The sequence below is a fragment of the Argopecten irradians genome, chromosome 6, assembly GCF_041381155.1.
Source record: "Argopecten irradians isolate NY chromosome 6, Ai_NY, whole genome shotgun sequence".
In the NCBI taxonomy this organism is placed as follows: domain Eukaryota; kingdom Metazoa; phylum Mollusca; class Bivalvia; order Pectinida; family Pectinidae; genus Argopecten; species Argopecten irradians.
In genome coordinates, this window is record NC_091139.1 from 20,549,957 (window position 1) to 20,574,417 (window position 24,461).

The 24,461-nt window shown below is 33.4% G+C and overlaps 1 protein-coding gene across 3 annotated transcripts in view; it reads right to left on the reverse strand.

Annotated features, from left to right (window-relative positions):
• Window positions 1-24,461, reverse strand: part of LOC138325289 (rho-associated protein kinase 2-like) — a 49,292-nt gene that overhangs the window by 17,124 nt on the left and 7,707 nt on the right. Inside the window, exons 2-16 of one of the 3 annotated variants that reach the window (XM_069270842.1) lie at window positions 19,907-19,988; window positions 19,605-19,705; window positions 19,238-19,297; window positions 8,951-9,028; window positions 8,014-8,189; window positions 7,293-7,377; window positions 6,255-6,399; window positions 5,820-5,958; window positions 4,631-4,722; window positions 3,712-3,871; window positions 3,415-3,460; window positions 2,759-2,773; window positions 1,287-1,307; window positions 874-950; window positions 522-630 (exon numbers count right to left, since the gene is read on the reverse strand). In XM_069270842.1, the coding sequence (XP_069126943.1) occupies window positions 522-630; window positions 874-950; window positions 1,287-1,307; window positions 2,759-2,773; window positions 3,415-3,460; window positions 3,712-3,871; window positions 4,631-4,722; window positions 5,820-5,958; window positions 6,255-6,399; window positions 7,293-7,377; window positions 8,014-8,189; window positions 8,951-9,028; window positions 19,238-19,297; window positions 19,605-19,705; window positions 19,907-19,988 (1,386 nt within the window). The remainder of the gene's footprint in view (window positions 1-521; window positions 631-873; window positions 951-1,286; window positions 1,308-2,758; window positions 2,774-3,414; window positions 3,461-3,711; window positions 3,872-4,630; window positions 4,723-5,819; window positions 5,959-6,254; window positions 6,400-7,292; window positions 7,378-8,013; window positions 8,190-8,950; window positions 9,029-19,237; window positions 19,298-19,604; window positions 19,706-19,906; window positions 19,989-24,461) is intronic. The other 2 variants (XM_069270843.1, XM_069270844.1) reach the window with 2 other exon arrangements.

Genomic DNA, 24,461 nt, shown 5'->3' on the forward strand with positions numbered 1-24,461 from the left:
AAGTCTCATAATGATATAATATTTTTTGGTTCATTGACAAAGATAAAATGCATAGACAGTATATTCTATTAACCTCAGACAGGATATCCACAGTTTTACCGGTGTGAGATTTTTCTATCTCACCCTAGCGTAAAGACAAGCTACACCAGATCTTTGCATGTGCTCACACAGGGTAAGAGAAAAAGAATCATTCACCCTCTTTGTGGTGACACAGCCTCTTGTTTGACAACTATCTTGCCCTCGGGTTGAGATTCTCCTGTCTCATCCCAAAGGAGGTGAAAGATTATATTAGACTTACTGTTCATCATCAAATTGTGATAGATCATTTTAAGCAATACAATTTGTTCTGATGCAATGGGTTTGTTCTTTATACCTAATTTGTACATTTGTACACTCATATTTAAGCGCATCAATTTATCAAAATTCAACGCTCTATTGCTTGGTAGTTAAGGTGCACAGATTTCCCAGATTAATTTACTCCACTCCTAACACCTTTTTTTACCTACTGAGCGGTGCCTTACCTCTTTCTGATCATGCTTCAACAGAGCCATTCTTTTTTCAAATTCACTGCACTCACGTCGTAACCGTGACTCTTCAGATGAAATTCTATCCAAATCAAGCTTCAGCATCCTGTAGGAAATACATATAGAATGATTTTTATACATGTATGTTTATTTTATGTACAATTGTATTATTGTATTTTAGGCAGTATATGAAATAATCAATGTTGGTTTTGTTACAATTAACATAGGAATAAAACTGAGGAAATTCAGGATAACGAGAAAAGAAATTATTAAGAAAAATTAATGAACCAATTTTAAATTTGTTATAATCTTCATGTTTATGTGTCTCAATTGGGTGAACATCACTTACGAAAACTTCTTTTCAACCTCATCTTTAGATGTTCTGAGGGATCGGACCTGATCTTGCAGCTGTTTGTCATCACTTTCCTGTTAAATAGAATGACCATTCAATATTGGTTTTATACATCTTATAGTAATATTATTGTAGTTATTATAGGTTCAGTTTGAAATAATCATGAAAAGCCTGTCAAACTGTCCATGAAAATTTCTACTTATTATATGTAAATCTTAGTATTTACATCCAGTTTGAATGTAAAGGGGAGAGAACTGCCGAAATCAGGAACCTAACAATTTTAACTGAATAATCACATTTAATTACTCCAGGAAGTTCTTTACAGTAAAATTGAGATGCTAAGCTGAGGGCTTAATGATTTCAATGTCTAAATGATATGTTAATATCAACACAAGTCTAGATCTACTTACCTTGCCACGCCCCATAGAGGACTGAAACACAGGGAAAAGGCAACATGCAAAAACAGTCACAACATGCTTAACTAAATCATGGTAAACTCAAAACAACAAAAGCAATCCAATTCTCTTTCACTAATTGTTCATGCAAGTCTAATAAATGACTTAGCATTTTCTGCATTGATGAATTAATGAACATGATCTTCATTACCCATTATTACATGAACTAATTACTAGAAATGAGTTAAAAATTCTGACCAAATCAAAGACAAAAGCATCAGTAATCAGTGTGCTATCTAGTAAAGTGTGCTAACTATTCTAACTGACATCTATATATAATAAAGGAACACAACGTGAGAGTAGTTAAATATATCACATCTACAGGATAAAGGGTGCATCGATCCATATGTAGCAGGTTGGATGGGGGTTTTATTCAGAAAACAGAAAGTAAGTTACAATTGAACCAAAACATCCAAGTCAAACTATCTGGATATCAGACTGGCTGATACTATCAATAAAATTTTCATTTATCAATAGCATAAAGTGAACACATGTAGGTACCCATTTTTAATGAAATTTCCTGGAGATTGATGATAATGAAATCTAACTGATGAATCTTCTAAGTGCATAATGATGACTGATGAACCATCACTTTCTAATGTGCAAAGTTTGTGTATCTAAAACAAGCACACAAAAAATAACAGCAAAAGCATTAGCTTGCTTTGAGAACCATTAACATTACATTTCAGTACTTCAATATCTATGTCAAATTTTAAGTTACAACTTTTTGAGGGTTGAAGGAGCAATCACATTTAGTTCCATTTCTTTTTCTTCTTTTATATTATGCAGATCTAAGTTGCTTATTTAATTTACAATGTACCTGTTTAAGTCACACAAATTTAATTACACAAAGTATGAGAATAAATACACAGGAATTACAAGGAGAGTGGGCTAAGGGTGTTGCACAACCACACAGAGAGAGGGTCAGGGTAGTTACACATAATCAGATTATGATTACATAATTAGACAATCCATCAAAATGCAGTCATTAGGCTTCATAATGTTCATCAAACTAACGTTTTCTTTGCAAGCAGTTATAAACCAAATTAGTGTAAAGGAATAATATCAATTTCAGGTTACAAATTTAATGTTTTTAATGAAATGTTCATGAGCAAATAGCTGAAATGCCAGGACTGATCTTGTTATATATACACTTATGCATATATAAAGCATTACTGATTGACAAGTTGTATACACATGTATCTTTGTTTTGTGTACAGAAATATGCAGTATAATTATCACTGTACATAAACAAAACATGCAAATTTTGTTTCTTATCAAGGAATTTTTATGTTAACTCCAATATAGTCTGTAGGTATTGGGTTGTTTCAAGCAAAAACAAATCTACAAAATATTACACTACACATGCCCTGACACCAGGCTTGGTATGGTTTATACAGGACAGAGGATGCCTATAATATACTTACATCCATAGTAGATTGCTAAAAAGCAGGTCAATATAAACTCTTAATGTTAGAGCAATATACCAATTATTATCAAACGTATTGAAGATTTTGAATTTACACAATAAAGGGGTCTTGAGATACTAAAACAATGCGAGTGTAGTACGATTTAATACCTTTGATTTGTCCCACCTTCTGGTTTATATTATGATTGTCATATTTTGAAGTGATTTTTTTTGACATCACAATAACCAAAAGGTGGGACTAATCAACAGTAAGTTATACTTTACCCACATCGGTTTGGTATATTGAAAACTCCTTATTGGAAGCAATGCTAATTTAGAAATAATATGAGCCTTTATTAATGTTTCTTTTTATGAACTATTTAGTTTTATTCCAATTTACGAGAAGCCCCTGATGGATAGGTGTACCAACTTTTAAATAGCCTATTAACATTAGTCTTAAGTAAGACTGATAATTTCTATTTTCCTACTTCTCTTTCAATGAATCAAAATCTAATAACAAGTCTACAAAAGTGGGGTTTTTCCCGGAGATATATCAATATAAACATTTCTTCAGTCTATATCAAGCATGTTCACTTGTGGGGCTATTTGCTATCTAATATGAAAAGGGATGTGAACAGAGCACCACTGATGAGCTGGTGGTGGGTTAATACTTACTCCACCCCTAGTCGATGCCTTCCCTCCAATGCCCTCTTGTAATAATCTGCAAAGTAGAAAGCCATCAAAATAATACTTTATCATTTAGACTGAAATAATCTTTTTAGACTAGGAACAAGAATATAATCAATGAATAATCATAAATTTTGTTAATTATCTTAAACTTACAGGTAAACTATGAAAATATTTTGACTTATTGAACATTTTTAACTTCTATAAAATATAACATAAACCTACCCTGAACTTCCATAAATATCTTTTAACTTATTTGTAACTTCAATCAAATATCTAACTTACTGGTAACTTCTACTGTAAGTAAAACCTATAAATGGTAGATGGTTCCCAGAAAAAGCTTTTGGAATTGCGAAAGTTTCGTCTGGTGAATCATCTTTCTCTATGTCCTCAAAGTTACTCGTGTCCACATCACTGACTAATTCTGGTACAACTGGTGGCACATCTGAAAGAAGCGATTAAAACCATGAAATACGCGGACGTCTAAACCATAATCGTACAGATTTTAGCAGGATCACATTTTTGCACTTTCTACGCTTGATATTTTAAGCTAGATAAATATGAATGCACTAATTGTATTTTCTGCCTGTCGTTCGTAGAACAGTTATTATGAATAATCAAATTCTTCACTGTGTTAACATATTTTTTTGCAATAGTTTGATAATCCCAAAATAAGTATGTTTTATTTAAAGGATTTGTGCAGCCAAAATTTTTATTTGATAATACGTCAAGATATTGCTTCGGATGAATGAAAATTAAGTCCCGCCCAACGAATTGCCTAGCTTTTAGCGATATCTAGAAAACATGCATAATCGGGCGGTCAGAAGTTTTGACTTCGATATTGACAGTTTACAGGTTATTCCGGTCACGCGCGGCGCGTAGAGGTTTCTACACTTGCTAATAAAGCCATTTCCAGCATAAACTGAAATTATCATTTTTGACTGCACAAATCCTTTAAGTACATAAGACTGAAAAGACCATCGATTTACCTGCGTAATAGAAAATTAATCCAACAATAACATATCCAAGACAGATTTTTTTTATTGTCATCTTCTCATACTGCAAGTTCTCATAATAAATGATCTAGTAATATGTGGTGTCTATTGTAATTAAATATACAAAGCCCCATATGTAAAAGAAACAATGAATTACAATCTTAAGCTAAAAGTGTCAAACCAATCAACCATCAAAAAGATTAACTTACATTCTCTGATGTTGTCCCAGGACCACTGATCATTTGTAAAAAATTTGTGAGCTTGAATTTCCTCTATCCCATTTCTTCCTAATCTCTCATTTCTGGAAGGCAACAAGGTATAAAAACAACTTTAGTGAAGTTCTATCTAAAGTAATGGTTCTGTCAGGTTTTTTTTATCATTGTCATTTGTGTTCTTTGGAAACTTCAGTTAAAGACTTAATTTGAGTGCATGGCATAAATAGACTGAATATATCAATTCTTATGGATCCATACACAAAGTGGGTTTTTTCTGATAATAGATATCTTAATAGTTAATATCTCAGAAACACATGCGATGAAGGAAGACAATTTTTATGACATATTCTATCTGGGCCTCAAACTCATGATCTGTGGCACCCAACCACCTCGGCAAACATACCTGTGGTTTACACCACTGAGCCACATACCAATTCACAAATATGGACGTTTCAATGGCGAAGTGATAGTCAGTCCAACATGCTGACTTGATCACAGAGACATATTGTCAAAATAGACCTAATCTTAATATTCATTGGTGAACTGAAATGACTGTACCAATTATAACTGTAACTGATGCACCATTATAAACTTACCTAACACTCTTGTGTGCCATGACACTGTCAAGGTGTTTGTAGGTTTTGATCAACAGTTATATTTTTCTGTATTATGACCAGATCTTATGTTGAGATCGTATGTATATAAGTATAAGATTGAGTATGAAGCATCACTATCTAAGTGACCAGGAACAGCGACTATATATGTTTTCTCCTTCAACCTAACCTGTCAGTGGGACTATAAATGTTTTCTCCTTCGACCTCACCTGTCAGTGGGACTATATATGTTTTCTCCTTCAACCTCACCTGTCAGTGGGACTATATATGTTTTCTCCTTCAACCTCACCTGTCAGTGGGACTATATATGTTTTCTCCTTCAACCTCACCTGTCAGTGGGACTATATATGTTTTCTCCTTCAACCTCACCTGTCAGTGGGACTATATATGTTTTCTCCTTCAACCTCACCTGTCAGTGGGACTATAAATGTTTTCTCCTTCAACCTCACCTGTCAGTGGGACTATATATGTTTTCTCCTTCAACCTCACCTGTCAGTGGGACTATATATGTTTTCTCCTTCAACCTCACCTGTCAGTGGGACTATATATGTTTTCTCCTTCAACCTCACCTGTCAGTAAGAAAGGCACAGATAAGACTCTTGGCTTCGTTAGACATCTCCACTTCTGATGGAAAGTTGAGACAGTTTCTGTGATCCATGATTTTCCCGTATGTTCCAACTAATGAGTCTGCATAAAATGGCGTATCACCTACAACAGAAAATCATATATATACTTTTAACTGATCGAAACAAATTATTTAAACAAAAGAAACCTAGAAATGTCTCCAAATTTATAATGAAACTGAGTTTAGATGGGACAGATATTGGTATCACAATATCGGCCTATAAAGGTAGGGGCATATATATTGGTATCACAATATCGGCCTATAAAGGTAGGGGCATATAAGTAATTTTCAACAATATTTTTCACCTCATATAAGGTGAATGAATCTATTTTATTTCTTTAAAGATACAATCATAAAAAAATGTTTATGTTCAACTTACCAACCAACATTTCGTAAAGGAAGACTCCGACAGACCACCAATCACACTCGCGACCATAGTACCCTGGCCGGCCCTGTGACTGGAGTACCTCGGGCGAAATGTAATCGGGTGTACCTACGGCTGTGTCTGATCTCACCATCCCGTCCTGTTAATACAACATCGTAATTAACCATTATATACTGTCAATATAATTACACACTACACTCGACTACCAATTAATGTTACTTTGTCAGTTTATGATGAAATATTTTGACAAGAGTTCTTGTATAGATATAACAAAGATATGTTGGTTTTTTCATTCCATTACCAATAGAAATAATAGTCCAGCACAAATGTTATCAGATAACACATTTTATCACATAATCCGCCTGATATCCAGTGATTTCGCCCGTGTAATATTTCCGCATATGTCATTAGTGTAATATGACCTGGAGCGAATTCCATTGGCTGGAAATTCATTGTGACTTTAGACAGAAACAATAAAATAACGTTAGGAAAAATGATGTGACATCAGAATTATGAGGACAGCAGTATAAAATGGCAGCCTCTTCTGGATTTCCTGAGTAAATTTTTGACATGAAATTCTTTGATATGTAGGTATTTGTAGATATGTGATAAAAAAGTATCTTAAATTTGTCTTCATTTCACATGAGATTTTATGAAACTCATCTCAAAGTTTTAATTTTTACTGGCCAAGGCTTGCAAAAATAAAAACGTCTGAGACTCGTTTCATAAAATCTCATATGAAATGAACACTCATGTAAGATCCTATATGTATATCCAGCACAAACGTTATCAGGTAACACATTGTATGTGAATTGTCCCATTTTAATAGCCAACCATTATCAAAGAATATTTACATGCCTAAATGTAGCTTTCCAAAAACCATAAAAAATTATAGAATTTTGTTCCTAATTGACATTTAGTATTTACTATTTTCATAATGGTAATCATTCAAAGCCATCAGTCCTCTTCAATGTAGCCTTACATGGTCAGATTTTAATTATTGTTCAAGATCAGCTATGGCCATCGCCCTACCTTATCCATCCTCATACATGTGCCAAAGTCAGCCAGTTTTAAATGACCACTTGAATCCAGTAACATGTTGTCTGGTTTTACGTCCCTAGAGGGAAAATGTAAACAGTAATTATTAAACATAATAGGCAATGTAAAAATCTAATAGCAACTTTCAAATTGAAATTATAATCTTTATATGAAATATTTTGATGGAAGGATTAGAATGGCGATATCTATTAAAAGATCTCTTCTTTCTGATATAATTTTTATATACTTGTGCATATAATTAAGACTATTCAACATTAACATACAATCACATTAACCTAATTTTACCATACTGTAAGGGTTGCCAAACAAGGCGGTGTGTCAGTAAAGTCAGGTTTGGTGAGAGACATATAGAATGACATTATTCTGTTGGATGGTATCTGATCATTGTCACTCTATTTCTCTTCCAAACATTAAATTATAACCAAGCTAATACAGTATTTGAGGTATCTCACACATTCACATTAACAGGAAAATAAAGGATTAGAATAGATACTAATAAGGTTTATCAAAGTGATAATTCAGAATCCAAATTAGTTTGAGGTCTTTGCATTGCTAGACCACATCATTATCTTGTGAATGTATGGGTGAATGTGTCCCAATTCCTTTAAAACCGTTCTATGTATAATAAGCTTTATAAACATTCACCAAACGTATCACCATGGTAAGTGTAACAGCTAGATAATGAATACTATACCTGTGTACAAATCCCATAGAATGAATAGCATTGAGAGCCAGTACGACTTCAGCACAGTAAAACTTGGCCCATTTCTCTGGGACATCGTAGTTACTCATAAGGTTGACCAGATCTCCACCAGGCATGTAGTCCATTACCATGTACAGAAACTTGGTGTCTTGAAATGCGAAGTGCAGCTGTAAGCAAGACAACAGGCATTTTAGAAACATGTGGTAAAATGCAATGTATGCATATTGTAGCGAGTTTCTTTTTAATCTAACAGATTTTTAGATTAATGACTGCCTCTTACTCATCATGAACAAGAGAGCTGTCAGTTCAAGGTCTCCAAAAATAAAAAGTTTACATCAATAATAATTCCTTTGCTTCTTTAGAGAGATTTATGATGGTATAAATACACTATTGTGGCCTACACTGAAATATTAACTTTCTTTGAAAGTTTTGTAACTTTGATACAAACTAGACATGAATGTTTCAGTATTTTGGTTAGATTTCAAATAAGCCAGTACATGATTAGTTCAAATTGTAAATATAAGCAATATTCTGAAGAATCTGAAAGATTCATCTATTTAGATTGATTTATGTATGCAATAATCAAGAAGACAAAGATGTTAATGATAAAAACTTTTATCACACACAAATACCTTTGAATGACAAAACAGAAATGTCTTGCTTATAGAATAGATGGTTTATAGCTTGACAATTTAGAATTAAGAACAAGATTATTCAATGTTTCAGCAAAGATTTTTTTAATCCATTCCCCAAAAGAATCATAGAATCATTTAACTGTATCAACAATCTAACGTATACTAACACAAGAGTTTTTGCTAGGACCCGATAATTTGCCTAATATTTGCACAGCTGGACCCTTTCCTAAAACAGCTGGCAAAGCCCCTGAACACATTTAAACATTTCAATGTGTAATGAATAATTGACAAACCTGGACAATCCATAAACTGTTGGCATTGGCCATAATTTCTCTCTCTTCCCAGTAAAATGCTGATTCTGACCGCTTTATCTGAAACACAATAAAGAATTGTTTAAGCTTTACACAGATGACATAACAGTTTGACATTTTAACTTGTCTTTGAGACAAAGGACAACCACTGGTTTTATGACCAGGCAGTTTTTATACACAGCTCAAACTGTCTTAAAATTGGTCATTTGGTACCACAAAACAGAGGTCTTGTCAAACAATTCATCCGAATAAAGAGATGGTCACTATGGCAGGTTTTACTGTACCATATATGGTAAATGTTATTTTGTGCAATTAGCAGAAAAAATGCACAAAACCTGAAAGAAAATCTATATTACATGTTGATTCATCATCAACATCGAACAATATCCAGAGAAAATTTTACAAACAGCAAGTTACCAATACTTTAAATATATTATAATAAAATTTGCATTTTCAGTTATAAGATATTTTGAGATTTATAACACAGAACAAAATGATATAATTTCTTTCAGGAAATTTTAATAATATCAACTTAAAAATATGTTATATACATTAGTACATGAACATTTATTGTCACTCTAAAAAGCTTGTTTGTAGTAAACTAGAAAATCTTTGGTGTTCCAGAATATTTTTCTTTTCCCTCAAATTGTAACATTCCTGGGCTTTGAAGACCATGATTTATTCAGAGAAAAAATAGCATGGTGTGTCAAGAATCTAATATTTCCAGAACCACTGCAGACGGCTATTAGTGAAAGAAAATGCCAAAATGTTCCAGTCATTATTAAATTTAGGGATATGAGGACTACTGATTAAATTGATCCCACCGTGACAGAGTGACAAAAGCAGTTCCTATCACTTTAACATCCAGCAAGGGACAACAGCAAATGAATCACGATGAAATTTTAATGATCATGTGATCAGCTATTTTCAAAGAATGCGTAATGAAATTCTAACAGACTTTGGCAGCTTAAATTTGCTTTAGCTTTTAACAAAATTTGGCAAGATTTTCTAATAGCTTAACTTTATATTCAGATAAACTATTCCTTGATGAAATTATTATGAGACATGAAATTTAACATGTATATACAACTAATGAAGCTAAATAATGAGTAACTATGACATTTGTATGACTACCAGGGCCTATTAGGAAAACATTGCATATATTTAAAGTGAACAGTCGGGCAAGGATGGCTAAAGTCGGTAAAAATGGTGTGAATGTATCCAGTATAATTTCTTATGAAATGGAAAAATAAAATCTCTCGCCAAAATCTGTCTGTGTACGAAGAAATTAATTTAAAGTATGGAAATTCTAAAACATCCTCCTGGCTCACTATGTCCGTGGTTACATTTCCACGCAGCCTCGCTTTCAATGCTTTCAACTTTTCTTTACTTTAATGGTCAGAACTGGGAAACTAAACAGAACTTGACCGTCGTATTAATATGTGAGAACTTTTGGAAAGCCAATGAACGCATTTAGACTCGTTTTCTTTGCCTGACTATTCACTTTAAAGAAAGGTCCCTTAATTATATAACTTAATATTTGCTCCTTAACTGCTATTATGTTTTCCTATATGGAATTTTAAGTGAAGGAATGTTCATGAAACTGAGGCCTGGTTCTTAGTGTGATATCAACTGTAAAAGAGCAAAAAAGAATTAAAGCTTTGTCTTTTTATAACTGTTATCATAATAAAACCCATAACTAAAATTTGAAATGCTTCCACAAGTTTATGAAAGTATTTATACTTGTGGCAGCGAGCAAAAACCTCATTGCTACCTTTGCTTGGCCTAATGGCCAAACCTCTGATGATTTTGATGATATTGGTGCAAGCCTCTACCAGAATCAGATTAATCATATAGTCGGTAATATTCTCGAACATCATCAATAGGAAGATTCATCATTGCAGAGCATTACACTTGTAGTCTGGCACCGTCAGTAAACATCTAAGCATAGACTGCTGGGCCAAATTACTGCTGATTACAAGAAAATATAAATCTTATTGTTGGCCGTTGGATGTGTATAGCAGCTTCGTAGGTGTACCAATGTCCAACTGTCTGATGTTTGCAAACACTCTATACAAGTGTTTGTAAGCATGAGGACTATATGTTATTTGTACAAACATTTGTAAGTGCCAAAGGTATTTGGGAGATCCAATATAGATGCAGGAAGTCCTAATTTTTATACAAGGGCCCAGTGGTTGAGACGTCCTAACATTCTCATTCTAGCCCCATCTTTGGGTTTCGAGTTTAAATCCCAGGTGGGGCCGTTGCCAGGCCTTATACTGATAATAACTAATGGTTGGTGGTTTTTCTCTGGGTCCTCTAGCTTTCCCTGGCACATCCTTAAATGATCCTGACTGTTAACAGGATGTTAATAATAAACTAACAAACTCAACAAACCAAAGTTTTATACATTTATCTGGATACAAACAACTTTATAACTGAAAGAATTCCAAGTAATCAGCAATTGAGCATGTATAAAACACTGAAGTGTATGCATTCATCATTATTCCATAATTACATGGACTAAAATTATTTATAAAGTAAATTAATCAGGGACTAAAATTATTTATAAAGTAATTATAATTAATCAGGGACTAAAATTATTTCTAAAGTAATTATAATTAATCAGGGACTAAAATTATTTATAAAGTAATTATAATTAATCAGGGACTAAAATTATTTATAAAGAAATTATAATTAATCAGGGACTAAAATTATCTATAAAGTAAATTAATCAGGGACTAAAATTCTTTATAAAGTAATTATAATTAATTAGGGACTCAAATTATTTATAGAGTAAATTAATCTATGTTGTACAGGGTATAACCAAACTCCAGGGCCTAAGACTTTGATAACATTCTGTTTTTTACTGCTTAACTCCGGGTTAATCTCTTTTTTCTATATTATGTAAGCTATATTATATAGTCATGATCAAACACACAGGAGATTTCAAGCATGGTTTGTAATGCTAACATAAAGGTCATATATATAGTCTTTAAGGCTCACAGTTTTATCTAGGTCAGTGTATCAAGAAGATAACTGATGTAAATTTATGTTTACCATGGCCAGGTGTCAATACATACCAATAATTAGTAGTTCTATTTATTTGTCTAAAACATAAGATACATGTATATTGTATGTTGAAATATACAAAGACATCCCATGAACATAATCAGCTGGAGCCTTGTTTCCAGATGATGTATAATTTGATATAGATCTTTTGGGGTCCAGCCAATTTTTTTTAGATAACATCAATACATGTACAGAGAAACATAATCTTAAAGATCTCAAAAATAAACTGAAATGGAATCATATGTAACCCATATTGTTTGTACAAATTACATGTACCCGGTAACCTCAATCATATCTGTACTAAAAACATGTAACCCCAATCATATTGTCTGTACTAAAAACATGTAACCCCAATCATATTGTCTGTAAAAATTACATGTAACCCCGATCCTATGGTATACATGTAACCCCATCATATTGTCTGTACTAATAACATGTAACCCCAATCATATTGTCTGTAAAAATTACATGTAACCCAAATCCTATGGTATACATGTAACCCCATCATATTGTCTGTACTAATAACATGTAACCCATCATATTGTCTGTACTAATTACATGTAACCCCATCATATTGTTTGTACTAATTACATATAACCCTCATCATATTGTTTGTATAAATTACATATACCCCCCATCATATTGTTTGTACTAATTACATGTAACCCAATCATATTGTTTGTACTAATTACATGTAACCCCATCTTATTGTCTGTACTCAGTACATGTAACCCCATCATATTGTCTGTACTAATTACATGTAACCCCATCTTATTGTCTGTACTAATTACATGTAACCCCCATCATATTGTTTGTACTAATTACATGTAACCCCATCATATTGTCTGTACTAATTACATGTAACCCCATCATATTGTCTGTACTAATTACATGTAACCCCATCTTATTGTCTGTACTAATTACATGTAACCCCCATCATATTGTTTGTACTAATTACATGTAACCCCCATCAGATTGTCTGTACTAATTACATGTAACCCCATCTTATTGTCTGTACTAATTACATGTAACCCCCATCATATTGTTTGTACTAATTACATATAACCCTCATCATATTGTTTGTATAAATTACATGTACCCCCCATCATATTGTTTGTACTAATTACATGTAACCCCATCATATTGTTTGTACTAATTACATATAACCCCATCATATTGTTTGTACTAATTACATGTAACCCCCATCATATTGTTTGTACTAATTACATGTAACCCCATCATATTGTCTGTACTAATTACATGTAACCCCATCATATTGTCTGTACTAATTACATGTAACCCATCATATTGTTTGTATTAATTACATGTAACCCCCATCATATTGTCTGTACTAATTACACGTAACCCCATCATATTGTCTGTACTAATTACATGTAACCCCATCTTATTGTCTGTACTAATTACATGTAACCCCCATCATATTGTTTGTACTAATTACATGTAACCCCATCATATTGTCTGTACTAATTACATGTAACCCCATCATATTGTCTGTACTAATTACATGTAACCCCATCTTATTGTCTGTACTAATTACATGTGTCCCCCATCATATTGTTTGTACTAATTATATGTAACCCCCATCAGATTGTCTGTACTAATTACATGTAACCCCATCTTATTGTCTGTACTAATTACATGTAACCCCCATCATATTGTTTGTACTAATTACATATAACCCTCATCATATTGTTTGTATAAATTACATATACCCCCCATCATATTGTTTGTACTAATTACATGTAACCCCATCATATTGTTTGTACTAATTACATAAAACCCCATCATATTGTCTGTACTAATTACATGTAACCCATCATATTGTTTGTATTAATTACATGTAACCCCCATCATATTGTCTGTACTAATTACATGTAACCCCATCATATTGTCTGTACTAATTATATGTAACCCCATCATATTGTCTGTACTAATTACATGTAACCCCATCATATTGTCTGTACTAATTACATGTAACCCCATCATATTGTTTGTACTAATTACATGTAACCCCATCATATTGCTTGTACTAATTACATATAACCCTCATCATATTGTTTGTACTAATTACATATAACCCTCATCATATTGTTTGTATAAATTACATATACCCCCCATCATATTGTTTGTACTAATTACATATAACCATCATCATATTGTTTGTATAAATTACATATACCCCCCATCATATTGTCTGTACTAATAACATGTAACCCATCATATTGCTAGTACCAATTATATGTAACCCCATCATATTGTTTGTTCTAATAACATGTAACACCATCACATTGTCTGTACTAATTACATGTAACCCCATCACATTATCTGTACTAATTACATGTAACCCCATCATATTGTTTGTACTAATAACATGTAACCCCATCCCATTGTCTGTACTAATTACATATAACCCCCATCACATTGTCTGTATTAATTACATGTAACCCCATTATATATTGTCTGCAGTGTGCAACTTTAAGCACTAGTCCGATGCCCACGACTAGTAATTTTATGGCTGGACTAGTACCAATTGTAATGAACTATTCCTATTTGACTAGTGGCTTACCACCCAATTACAAGAATTCCACAGAGTGGATGTGTCGCCTGCACAAAAAACAGTTATTTACAGTTGAAAATATTGTTAATAATTAGGTGAAGTTATCAAATCACGTAAATCTTGCAAATATTGATGGATTTTGACCAGTATCAAATCCATCTTAGATCTCATTGATATAAAGAAATACATCAAATTTGGTTAAAATCGGACAATAAATACTAAGTTATTGAGCGGAAACCATGTTTTGACGATTTTAAAGTCCCGTAACTCTTGCAAATATTGACGTATTTTGACCAGTATCGAACCCATCTAAGATCTCATTGATATAAAGCAATATTCCAAATTTGTTTGTGAATTGGACAATAAATACTAAAGTTATTGAGCAGAAACCATGGATTTATTTGTTTTGACGATTTTAAAGTCCCGTAACTCATGCAAATATTGACGGATTTCAACCATTATTGAAATCATCCCAGATCTCATTTATATAAAGCAACTTACAAAATTTTGTTGAAATTGGACGATAAATACTAAAGTTATTGAGTAGAAACCATGGATTTATCTGTTTTGATGATTTTAAAGTCCCGTAACTCTTGCAAATATTGACAGATTTTGACCATTATCGAACACATGTGAGATCTCATTGCTATAAAGCAGTATACAAAATTTGGTTGAAATCGGACAATAAATAATTAAGTTATCGCACAGAAACCGTTTCCCGGACGACATAGTGATACCTAAGTGTCGCCATTACGTTGCAGGTGACACAAAAATCAGTAAATATACTATATTTACAAGAGCGATGATCAATTGTATCTTTCAACACATTTTGAGTGCATTTTTATGCCATTATTTCTGTCCGGATGCATCTTTCACTAACGCATTTAAGCTGTAAATTGGGTGAATAACAATAATAGCAATAACATGACCGATTGACTGAAGCAAAACAGTTGTATATTTAATTTGGACTAGTGATTAAATAGTTGGACTAGTAAAATTTTGGGTCCAAATGACTAACAGCGAAAAAAAATTAACGTCACAGGCTGATTGTCTGTACTAATTACATGTAACCCCATCTTATTGTCTGTACTAATTACATGTAACCCTTATTGTCTGTATAAATACTTATTCTAATACCGGTACATGTAAACCCTGTCCTATTGTCTGTACTAGTTACATGTAACCCCATCTTATTGTCTGTACTAATTACATGTAACCCCATCTTATTGACTGTACTAATTACATGTAACCCTGTCTTATTATCTGTACTAATTATATGTAACCCTGTCTTATTGTCTGTACTTATTACATGTAACCCCTTATTGTCTGTACTAATTACATGTAACCCCTTATTGTCTGTACTAATTACATGTAACCCCATCTTATTATCTGTACTTATTACATGTAACCCCTTATTGTCTGTACTAATTACATGTAACCCCTTATTGTCTGTACTAATTACATGTAACCCCATCTTATTATCTGTACTAATCACATGTAAACCCTGTCTTATTGTCTGTACTAATTACATGTAACCCCATCTTATTGTCTGTACTAATTTCATGTAACCCTTGTCTTATTGTCTGTACTAAATACATGTAACCCCATCTTATTGTCTATATATATACTAATTCTAATACCGGTACATGTAAACCCTGTCTTATTGTCTGTACTAATTACATGTAACCCCATCTTATTGTCTGTACTAATTACATGTAACCCCATCTTATTGTCTGTACTAATTACATGTAACCCCATCTTATTGTCTGTACTAATTACATGTGACCCCATCTTATTGTCTGTACTAATTACATGTAACCCCATCTTATTATCTGTACTAATTACATGTAACCCCATCTTATTGTCTGTACTAATTACATGTAACCCTGTCTTATTATCTGTACTAATTATATGTAACCCTGTCTTATTGTCTGTACTTATTACATGTAACCCCTTATTGTCTGTACTAATTACATGTAACCCCTTATTGTCTGTACTAATTACATGTAACCCCATCTTATTATCTGTACTTATTACATGTAACCCCTTATTGTCTGTACTAATTACATGTAACCCCTTATTGTCTGTACTAATTACATGTAACCCCATCTTATTATCTGTACTAATCACATGTAAACCCTGTCTTATTGTCTGTACTAATTACATGTAACCCCATCTTATTGTCTGTACTAATTTCATGTAACCCTTGTCTTATTGTCTGTACTAAATACATGTAACCCCATCTTATTGTCTATATATATACTAATTCTAATACCGGTACATGTAAACCCTGTCTTATTGTCTGTACTAATTACATGTAACCCCATCTTATTGTCTGTACTAATTACATGTAACCCCATCTTATTGTCTATATATATACTAATTCTAATACCGGTACATGTAACCCCATCTTATCTAATATATACCGGTACATGTAAACCCTGTCCTATTGTCTGTACTAATTACATGTAACCCCATCTTATTGTCTGTACTAATTACATGTAACCCCATCTTATTGTCTGTACTAATTACATGTAACCCCATCTTATTGTCTGTACTAATTACATGTTACCCCATCTTATTGTCTGTACTAATTACATGTAACCCCATCTTATTGTCTGTACTAATCACATGTAACCCCATCTTATTGTCTGTACTAATTACATGTAACCCCATCTTATTGTCTGTATTAATTACATGTTACCCCATCTTATTGTCTGTACTAATTACATGTAACCCTGTCTTATTGTCTGTACTAATTACATGTAACCCCATCTTATTGTCTGTACTAATTACATGTAACCCCATCTTATTGTCTGTACTAATTACATGTAACCCCATCTTATTGTCTGTACTAATCACATGTAACCCCATCTTATTGTCTGTACTAATTACATGTAACCCCATCTTATTGTCTGTACTAATTACATGTAACCCCATCTTATTGTCTGTACTAATCACATGTAACCCCATCTTATTGTTTGTACTAATTACATGTAACCCCATCTTATTGTCTGTACTAATCACATGTAACCCAATCTTATTGTCTGTACTAATTACATGTAACCCCATCTTATTGTCTGTACTAATTACATGTAACCCCATCTTATTGTCTGTACTAATCACATGTAACCCCATCTTATTGTCTGTACTAATTACATGTAACCCCATCTTATTGATTGTAAAGATTTACATCCAGATGATTTCCATCCCCCCTCCTCCCGAAAAAACAACAACATTGAAATGGATATCTAGATGCATTCCTAAAATATGTTTTCAGTACTGTGTAACACAGCAAATGGAGACTCTATATATATAGAGAAATTCACACAAAGTCAACATAAAATGATATTACAAGAATATCAATAGGCTAAGTATACCACCATATTAGCATATTCTAGTATGAAAGAGTTAGCTAACAATGGTAACTTCGTGAAATTGACAAAGTTTAACAATTTCGTCTGATGAAAAGATGACAGGATATGTGCGTATAGACATGTCTGTAAACTGTAAAGTGAGATACAGTACTAAACAGACTTTTGTGTTCAGCATATATATATATATGTACCATTCCTATCGCCAAGGAAATCAATTTTCACATCATTTACATGATGAGTTTCTATATGTGGTTGAGTCAGATGGGACGGTAATGAGTTCCCCAGTCATGTCCCTGCAAACATCGTTAAGCCATTCCATGTTATTACAGTGTGCACTATTTTTGGCCCAAATTCTACAAAACACTGTCCTACAGATGTGATATCATTACGTTTATCTAAATCAACCTTCCCACTTCACAATTAGCACTTCCTCTAATCATTAATCGGGTATCTACAAAAATTAAGTAAGATGACTCATTTCAACATTATCACTATCTCAGTAATTTAGCCTTTCTTGTGATATATGAACAATATTAGAGATACAGATATTTCAAGTTTCTTGGGCAACCTTACTCTTAATTTGTTTCATATGAAACATGATGTTGCTCTTCCTTGGGAAATAAATCACCTGCAGTGGATACTAAAATGGTGATCAGATTGTATTTATAGGATTATAACAACATAGAATTTGTAGTCGTCAATAAATTAAAGCATTCTATCAATAACTCTACATTACTTTAGGTATGACTGTGTGGGGCCAGTTCTGTGTATTGACAAAAGATCAAAGTTTTTTTCTGGGAACTCTGGCTTTATTCAACCAATAAAACTTTGCATTTCTATTCAAGATTAAAATTGTTGAAAAGAATGTCTAAGATGTACATGCTAATAATTTACACAAAAAAAGTTGTAATTCAGACCAAGATGCATCCTAAAATAGATGTTTTCATTACTGTAAATGAAGACCTATATATATGAAATGAGGTTAAACTGTCCTTTTATAATACATGAGATAAACAAGACAACAGGTGCCTTGACCAAATCTAGCCTAACCTTAGGTATATCATACCCAATAGGAGAATGGATCATTAGTAACCTAGATAGAACCGTTTGGAGGTGTGCGGCGGTACAAAGAGGAAGCGAGGATTAGGGCTAATCCTACAGAGGAAATGTGGTTGTTGAGGCCCCGACTGAGAATAGAATCAGAAGCAGTGAGGTGTACTAAAGATGAATCAAAACACTCACCATTTCGTATTTACTTAACAGCTTCATGGCATACACCTTCCGTGTTGATTTGTGCCTCACCTGTAGAACAAACAAATTAAGCTTCAGTTTTCTTCACCCAACATAACCACTTGTAAAGAAACATTGATTCCTTTTCGTCTGTAGGGATAGTCCTATTAAGCCAGAAGCTAAAATGTTCCCTTTTCATTATATGTCTTTTTATCATTCAATGAACAGCTTCTAAATTAAACATGTACAACTTCTAAATGAATGTGATGTACAGATGTTTCTTTTAATGTTGCCAATTAGTTTTTATTGTTCTGATTTGGTTCTCTCTTAATCAAGAACAACAAAAAACAAAAGAAGGTAAAGATCATTTTAAACTTACCAATTGAACTTCACCGAATGCGCCCCTTCCAATAACTTTGACAACCTCAAAGTCAGAATGTCGCATACGACAACTGTTGACAAATTCCACTGCCTTACCATCTGGTGTAGAAAACACAAAGCCATCAGTAAATTGTTATTCTCAAAGTCATTTCAAAAGGTTACATTTAAGTTTCATCAAATCCCATGAAGGGTCATAATTATCAAAAGAACTAATCTAACAATCAATTTCTTTTCTTCACATTTGAATCAACCAATATGTGTCATTATATATATGTACATTAGAGAAACAACAACACTTACATTTGCCCACAAACTGGTCAACGCTTTTGTTTCTCCGGATGGCTGGATAGTCCAAGTCTGCAATCAGTGAGCTCAAGCCATCCTATAATTAGAGAGAACCATGATATAATTATTATGATTTTCCAGCTTCCTATACAATACAATTTCAATAATTATAATAAACATGAACAACTTAATGAAGTAATAACCAAACAGCAAAATATTACATAAAACATTTTTTTTACATCCATTATGTGATGTACCAGTATATAAAAATATTAACAAATTCTGTGATAAAGTTAATGATTTTAATTGATTCCAGGTTTTAGTGAGAACATGATATGTACATAAACGCCATTAATCTCCGGCCACCTGAAGTCTATAGAGCTGATAACTGTCTATCTATACTATAAGGGTAGGCTTCTTTTCAGAGAAGATACCAGGGTAATTTATTTTAGGCATTAATATTAGAGTGGATCTTTTAATTAGCAAAACTACCATTACTTGACTTTTTCATTATGTGGGTTGGATTCAGGCTATTATCATTTATGACACATAGAGGTAAGCTATTTTTAACATTAAGTGCACAAATTTAACTGATCACTATGTACATGTATATATATTTATAGTGAACATTTATGTACAGGTCACATTATTACTAATTATAGTAGTACCAAAACTTCCAACAGAAACTTCCAGATCTAGATTAAATTAAATCATTAATTAAAGTAGAACTAGAAATAAGAAATGTCTAGTAAAATATGTATTTTGCCAGCTCCCATATCTTATACTGTCTTTTCATATTACAGAGTTACCTTGACCGGATCCCTTTAGGGTAGGTTTATATTGATTGTGACGTCAATATTTTGTGAAGGAAATTCACGTCTCTGAAAAGTATGACAATTACACACTCACAAACGCATGATGTCGTCATCAATACCTACCCGTAAGGACAGATAACTCTGTCATATGCAAATACAGAGAGCCAAATGGGACCGGATAAGAAATATGACAGAAGAGCTCGAGGGGATTGATGGGCATGCACAGAACTTTTAATTACAACACACATGTTTATAATACATGTATACGGTATATAAATGCCCCCAACGACGCCATTTCATAGAGGTAGTACGAAAATGTTGATAAGGACCTGATGTCATTCCAGTTTTTGTCAGTTAAAAAAACTACTGAATTAATGAGTGATGCTGATAATATCCTATTCAGTCAATGCTTTATGAATATTCATAAGTATGATGAGTGAAGTTAGTCACTGATGATAAACATGCAGTTCAGGTGTATCTGATCAACATACACAGGTGTGAAGACTCTTGTCCAATAAGATGAGGTGACATCTTGTAATCATGGGATCTGAAGCATATCTTTGTTGGCATTATAACATCTGAACACAAAACAACCCACCCACAATTTGAAGTAAACTACAGATATGCACTCAGTCCCTTTTTATCAATATATGTGCTTGGAATCAAAACAAGTATTTAAATTTTACACAAGGCCCAAAAAACCATACATACACATATATATTAAGTGTGTTTAAATTAGAAAATAATGTTGATTCTGTTTAGAGTGTTCAGTGAAGGGCAACGTATACATGTAAGGTTTTGTGCTTCTGTGTAGATGAATACTTGCTATGCATAAATCATAAAAGCCAAATGCATGAAATCATATGAAGACGAATTTCACTTTTCAGCTATGCATAATTGACCAATTTAAAAAGATTTTCCTTTTAATAATATACACATATAGTTTTAATTCAAACCAAGTTTATTTGTAAACAAACTTTGTTTCAATTAACAGCAATTTTTTTAAATATAAAATTGTTTCAAAAGATAATAATTATAGGCCAAATGGAAGACACTGGTACTTGAAACAGTATAATTAATAACAGATTTGTTGAAGGAATTAAATTTATGTTCAAGGGAATTCAAATTTTGATTTTATAATATCATGCTTGATGGGCCTCACGCTGATTCCTACTGAAAATTCTAATATATATAGCAATGAACATAGGCACTGACAAATATACAATACAGTAAAACCCCTCTTACTCGAACCCGGATTCCTCGAATACCCCCTATTCGTCGAACTAATCGTACGGTCCCGACCGTGTCCCTATATAATCTATGTAACAAAACCCCGGATAGCTCGAACAGCTATTCGTTGAATACCCCTTATTCCTCGAACAGAAATATATCCCCGTTTCAGCAAATACATAGTATCTACCCATGCATTTGTCGAACAGGTGTTCGGCCCTTGATAATTTTTTACCTGTGTCACACCTGACTGCACCGACTGTCACGGATAATAACTCACGACCTGTGTTTATACAGGTGTCGTATCAAGCCTTTTGGTAATTAAGGGATTAACGGTGTCAGTATTACCTACCTTCACGATAGCAAGTCGTTGTTTGATGCAAACTTCATTTGAATATTTCAGAAAAGGCATTAAATTATCGATGTCTCTCTCGTAATAATCTTCGCTTAAATACGAAAATACAGAAGATGTTGATTCGTGTTAATAGAAAGTACGCATTGTGAACTGACAAAAGAGTCGGAAGAAATCACTGATGTCCGACTTCCTGTATAAGTTCAATATTTTTTTTTATTTCCGTGTTATTTTTTTCTTCAAAAGATATAAACGATACCAAAATTTGATAGAACTAAGTACAAATCACATTGACCCATGTTCGTTTTTATCAGTGCGTTCCGTATCTTTTCCCGCATATTGTATTTTTGTAACTTTCCTCGTGAACACGTGTAACCTAACGCTTTTACAAGGTAGACATATGTATCGTTGTTTGTTCGTAACTATGCTGGTTAATAAATTAATGAATTTGATATTGCTATAAAAAAAACTTTAATAAAAAAATCCAAAATGCTGAAATTACGGTAATTAAAATGCCATTGCAATTGCAATGCATTGTTTGTCATAGGGAGACTGGACATTTTGACTGTCAACAATCGATCATGACCAGCCTCGGATGAGTCGAATACCCTCTGTATTTCTCGAATTATTGATCTGGTCCCCTGCTGTTCGAGTTATTGGGGTTTAACTGTATTTAAGTCAGATTTATCCAACTCCTGTTGTTCGTTTTGCTTCTTAATAAAATTAATGGACACTTAAAATTGACAATTATCTTTTTGCATCATCTATATTTTAATCCAAAAGACAAATCCACACCATTTTGTGTAGTGCCTATTATATATGAATGGTTTAATCAGTGCTGGACACGGGTCTGACCACTTCTTTGGGAGATGATTGTCCAGTTTATCGCTGACCACTCCAGCACCACAGGTAAACACTAGGTGCTTCAGTCTAATCACTGGACTGATAATCACTATTCAGGTGTTTATGGCATTCGCGCCAATAAGACTGTCACTTATGTTGGAGGAGGACTGAGGTCTGGCCTACACTAACAGGCCCAGGTACACACCAGGCTCGGGCTATAGTCGGGTGTTATCTACTTGTATACACGAACAAACTCGGACACACTTCCGTGGTCAGATATTACCACTCTCATGGCCAGCACACACGGGAGTATTTCACATACCTTATTGGTCAAGACAAAATCATCAGAGTGAATACACAGACTAAATTCTTATGTGACATAATCATCATGTCAAATAGGCAGAACAAACAGGTTCTATCCGAGTATCAGGATTTATCCACCAATGGGTATCGTTACAGAACGTACAGGTTCTATATGAGTATCGGGATTTATCCACCAATGGGTATTGTTACAGAACATACAGGTTCTATCTGAGTATCAGGATTTATCCACTAATGGGTATCATTACAGAACATACAGGTTCTATCTGAGTATCAGGATTTATCCACCAATGGGTATCGTTACAGAACATACAGGTTCTATCTGAGTATCAGGATTTATCCACCAATGGGTATCGTTACAGAACATACAGGTTCTATCTGAGTATCAGGATTTATCCACCAATGGGTATTGTTACAGAACATACAGGTTCTATCTGAGTATCAGGATTTATCCACCAATGGGTATCATTACAGAACATACAGGTTCTATCTGAGTATCAGGATTTATCCACCAATGGGTATCATTACAGAACATACAGGTTCTATCTGAGTATCAGGATTTATCCACCAATGGGTATCATTACAGAACATACAGGTTCTATCTGAGTATCAGGATTTATCCACCAATGGGTATCGTTACAGAACATACAGGTTCTATCTGAGTATCGGGATTTATCCACCAATGGGTATCGTTACAGAACATACAGACTCTATCGATCTATCTGAGTATCAGGATTTATCCACCAATGGGTATCATTACAGAACATACAGACTCTATCTATCTGACTATTGGGATTTATCCACCAATGGGTATCGTTTCAGAACATACAGGCTCTATCGGATTATTTGGATTTTTCCACTAATGGGTATCGTTAGAGAACATACAGGCTACATATGAGTATTGGGATTTATCCACCAATGGGTATCGTTACAGAACATACAGGTTCTATCTGAGTATCAGGATTTATCCACTATTGGGTATCATTACAGAACATACAGGCTCTATCTG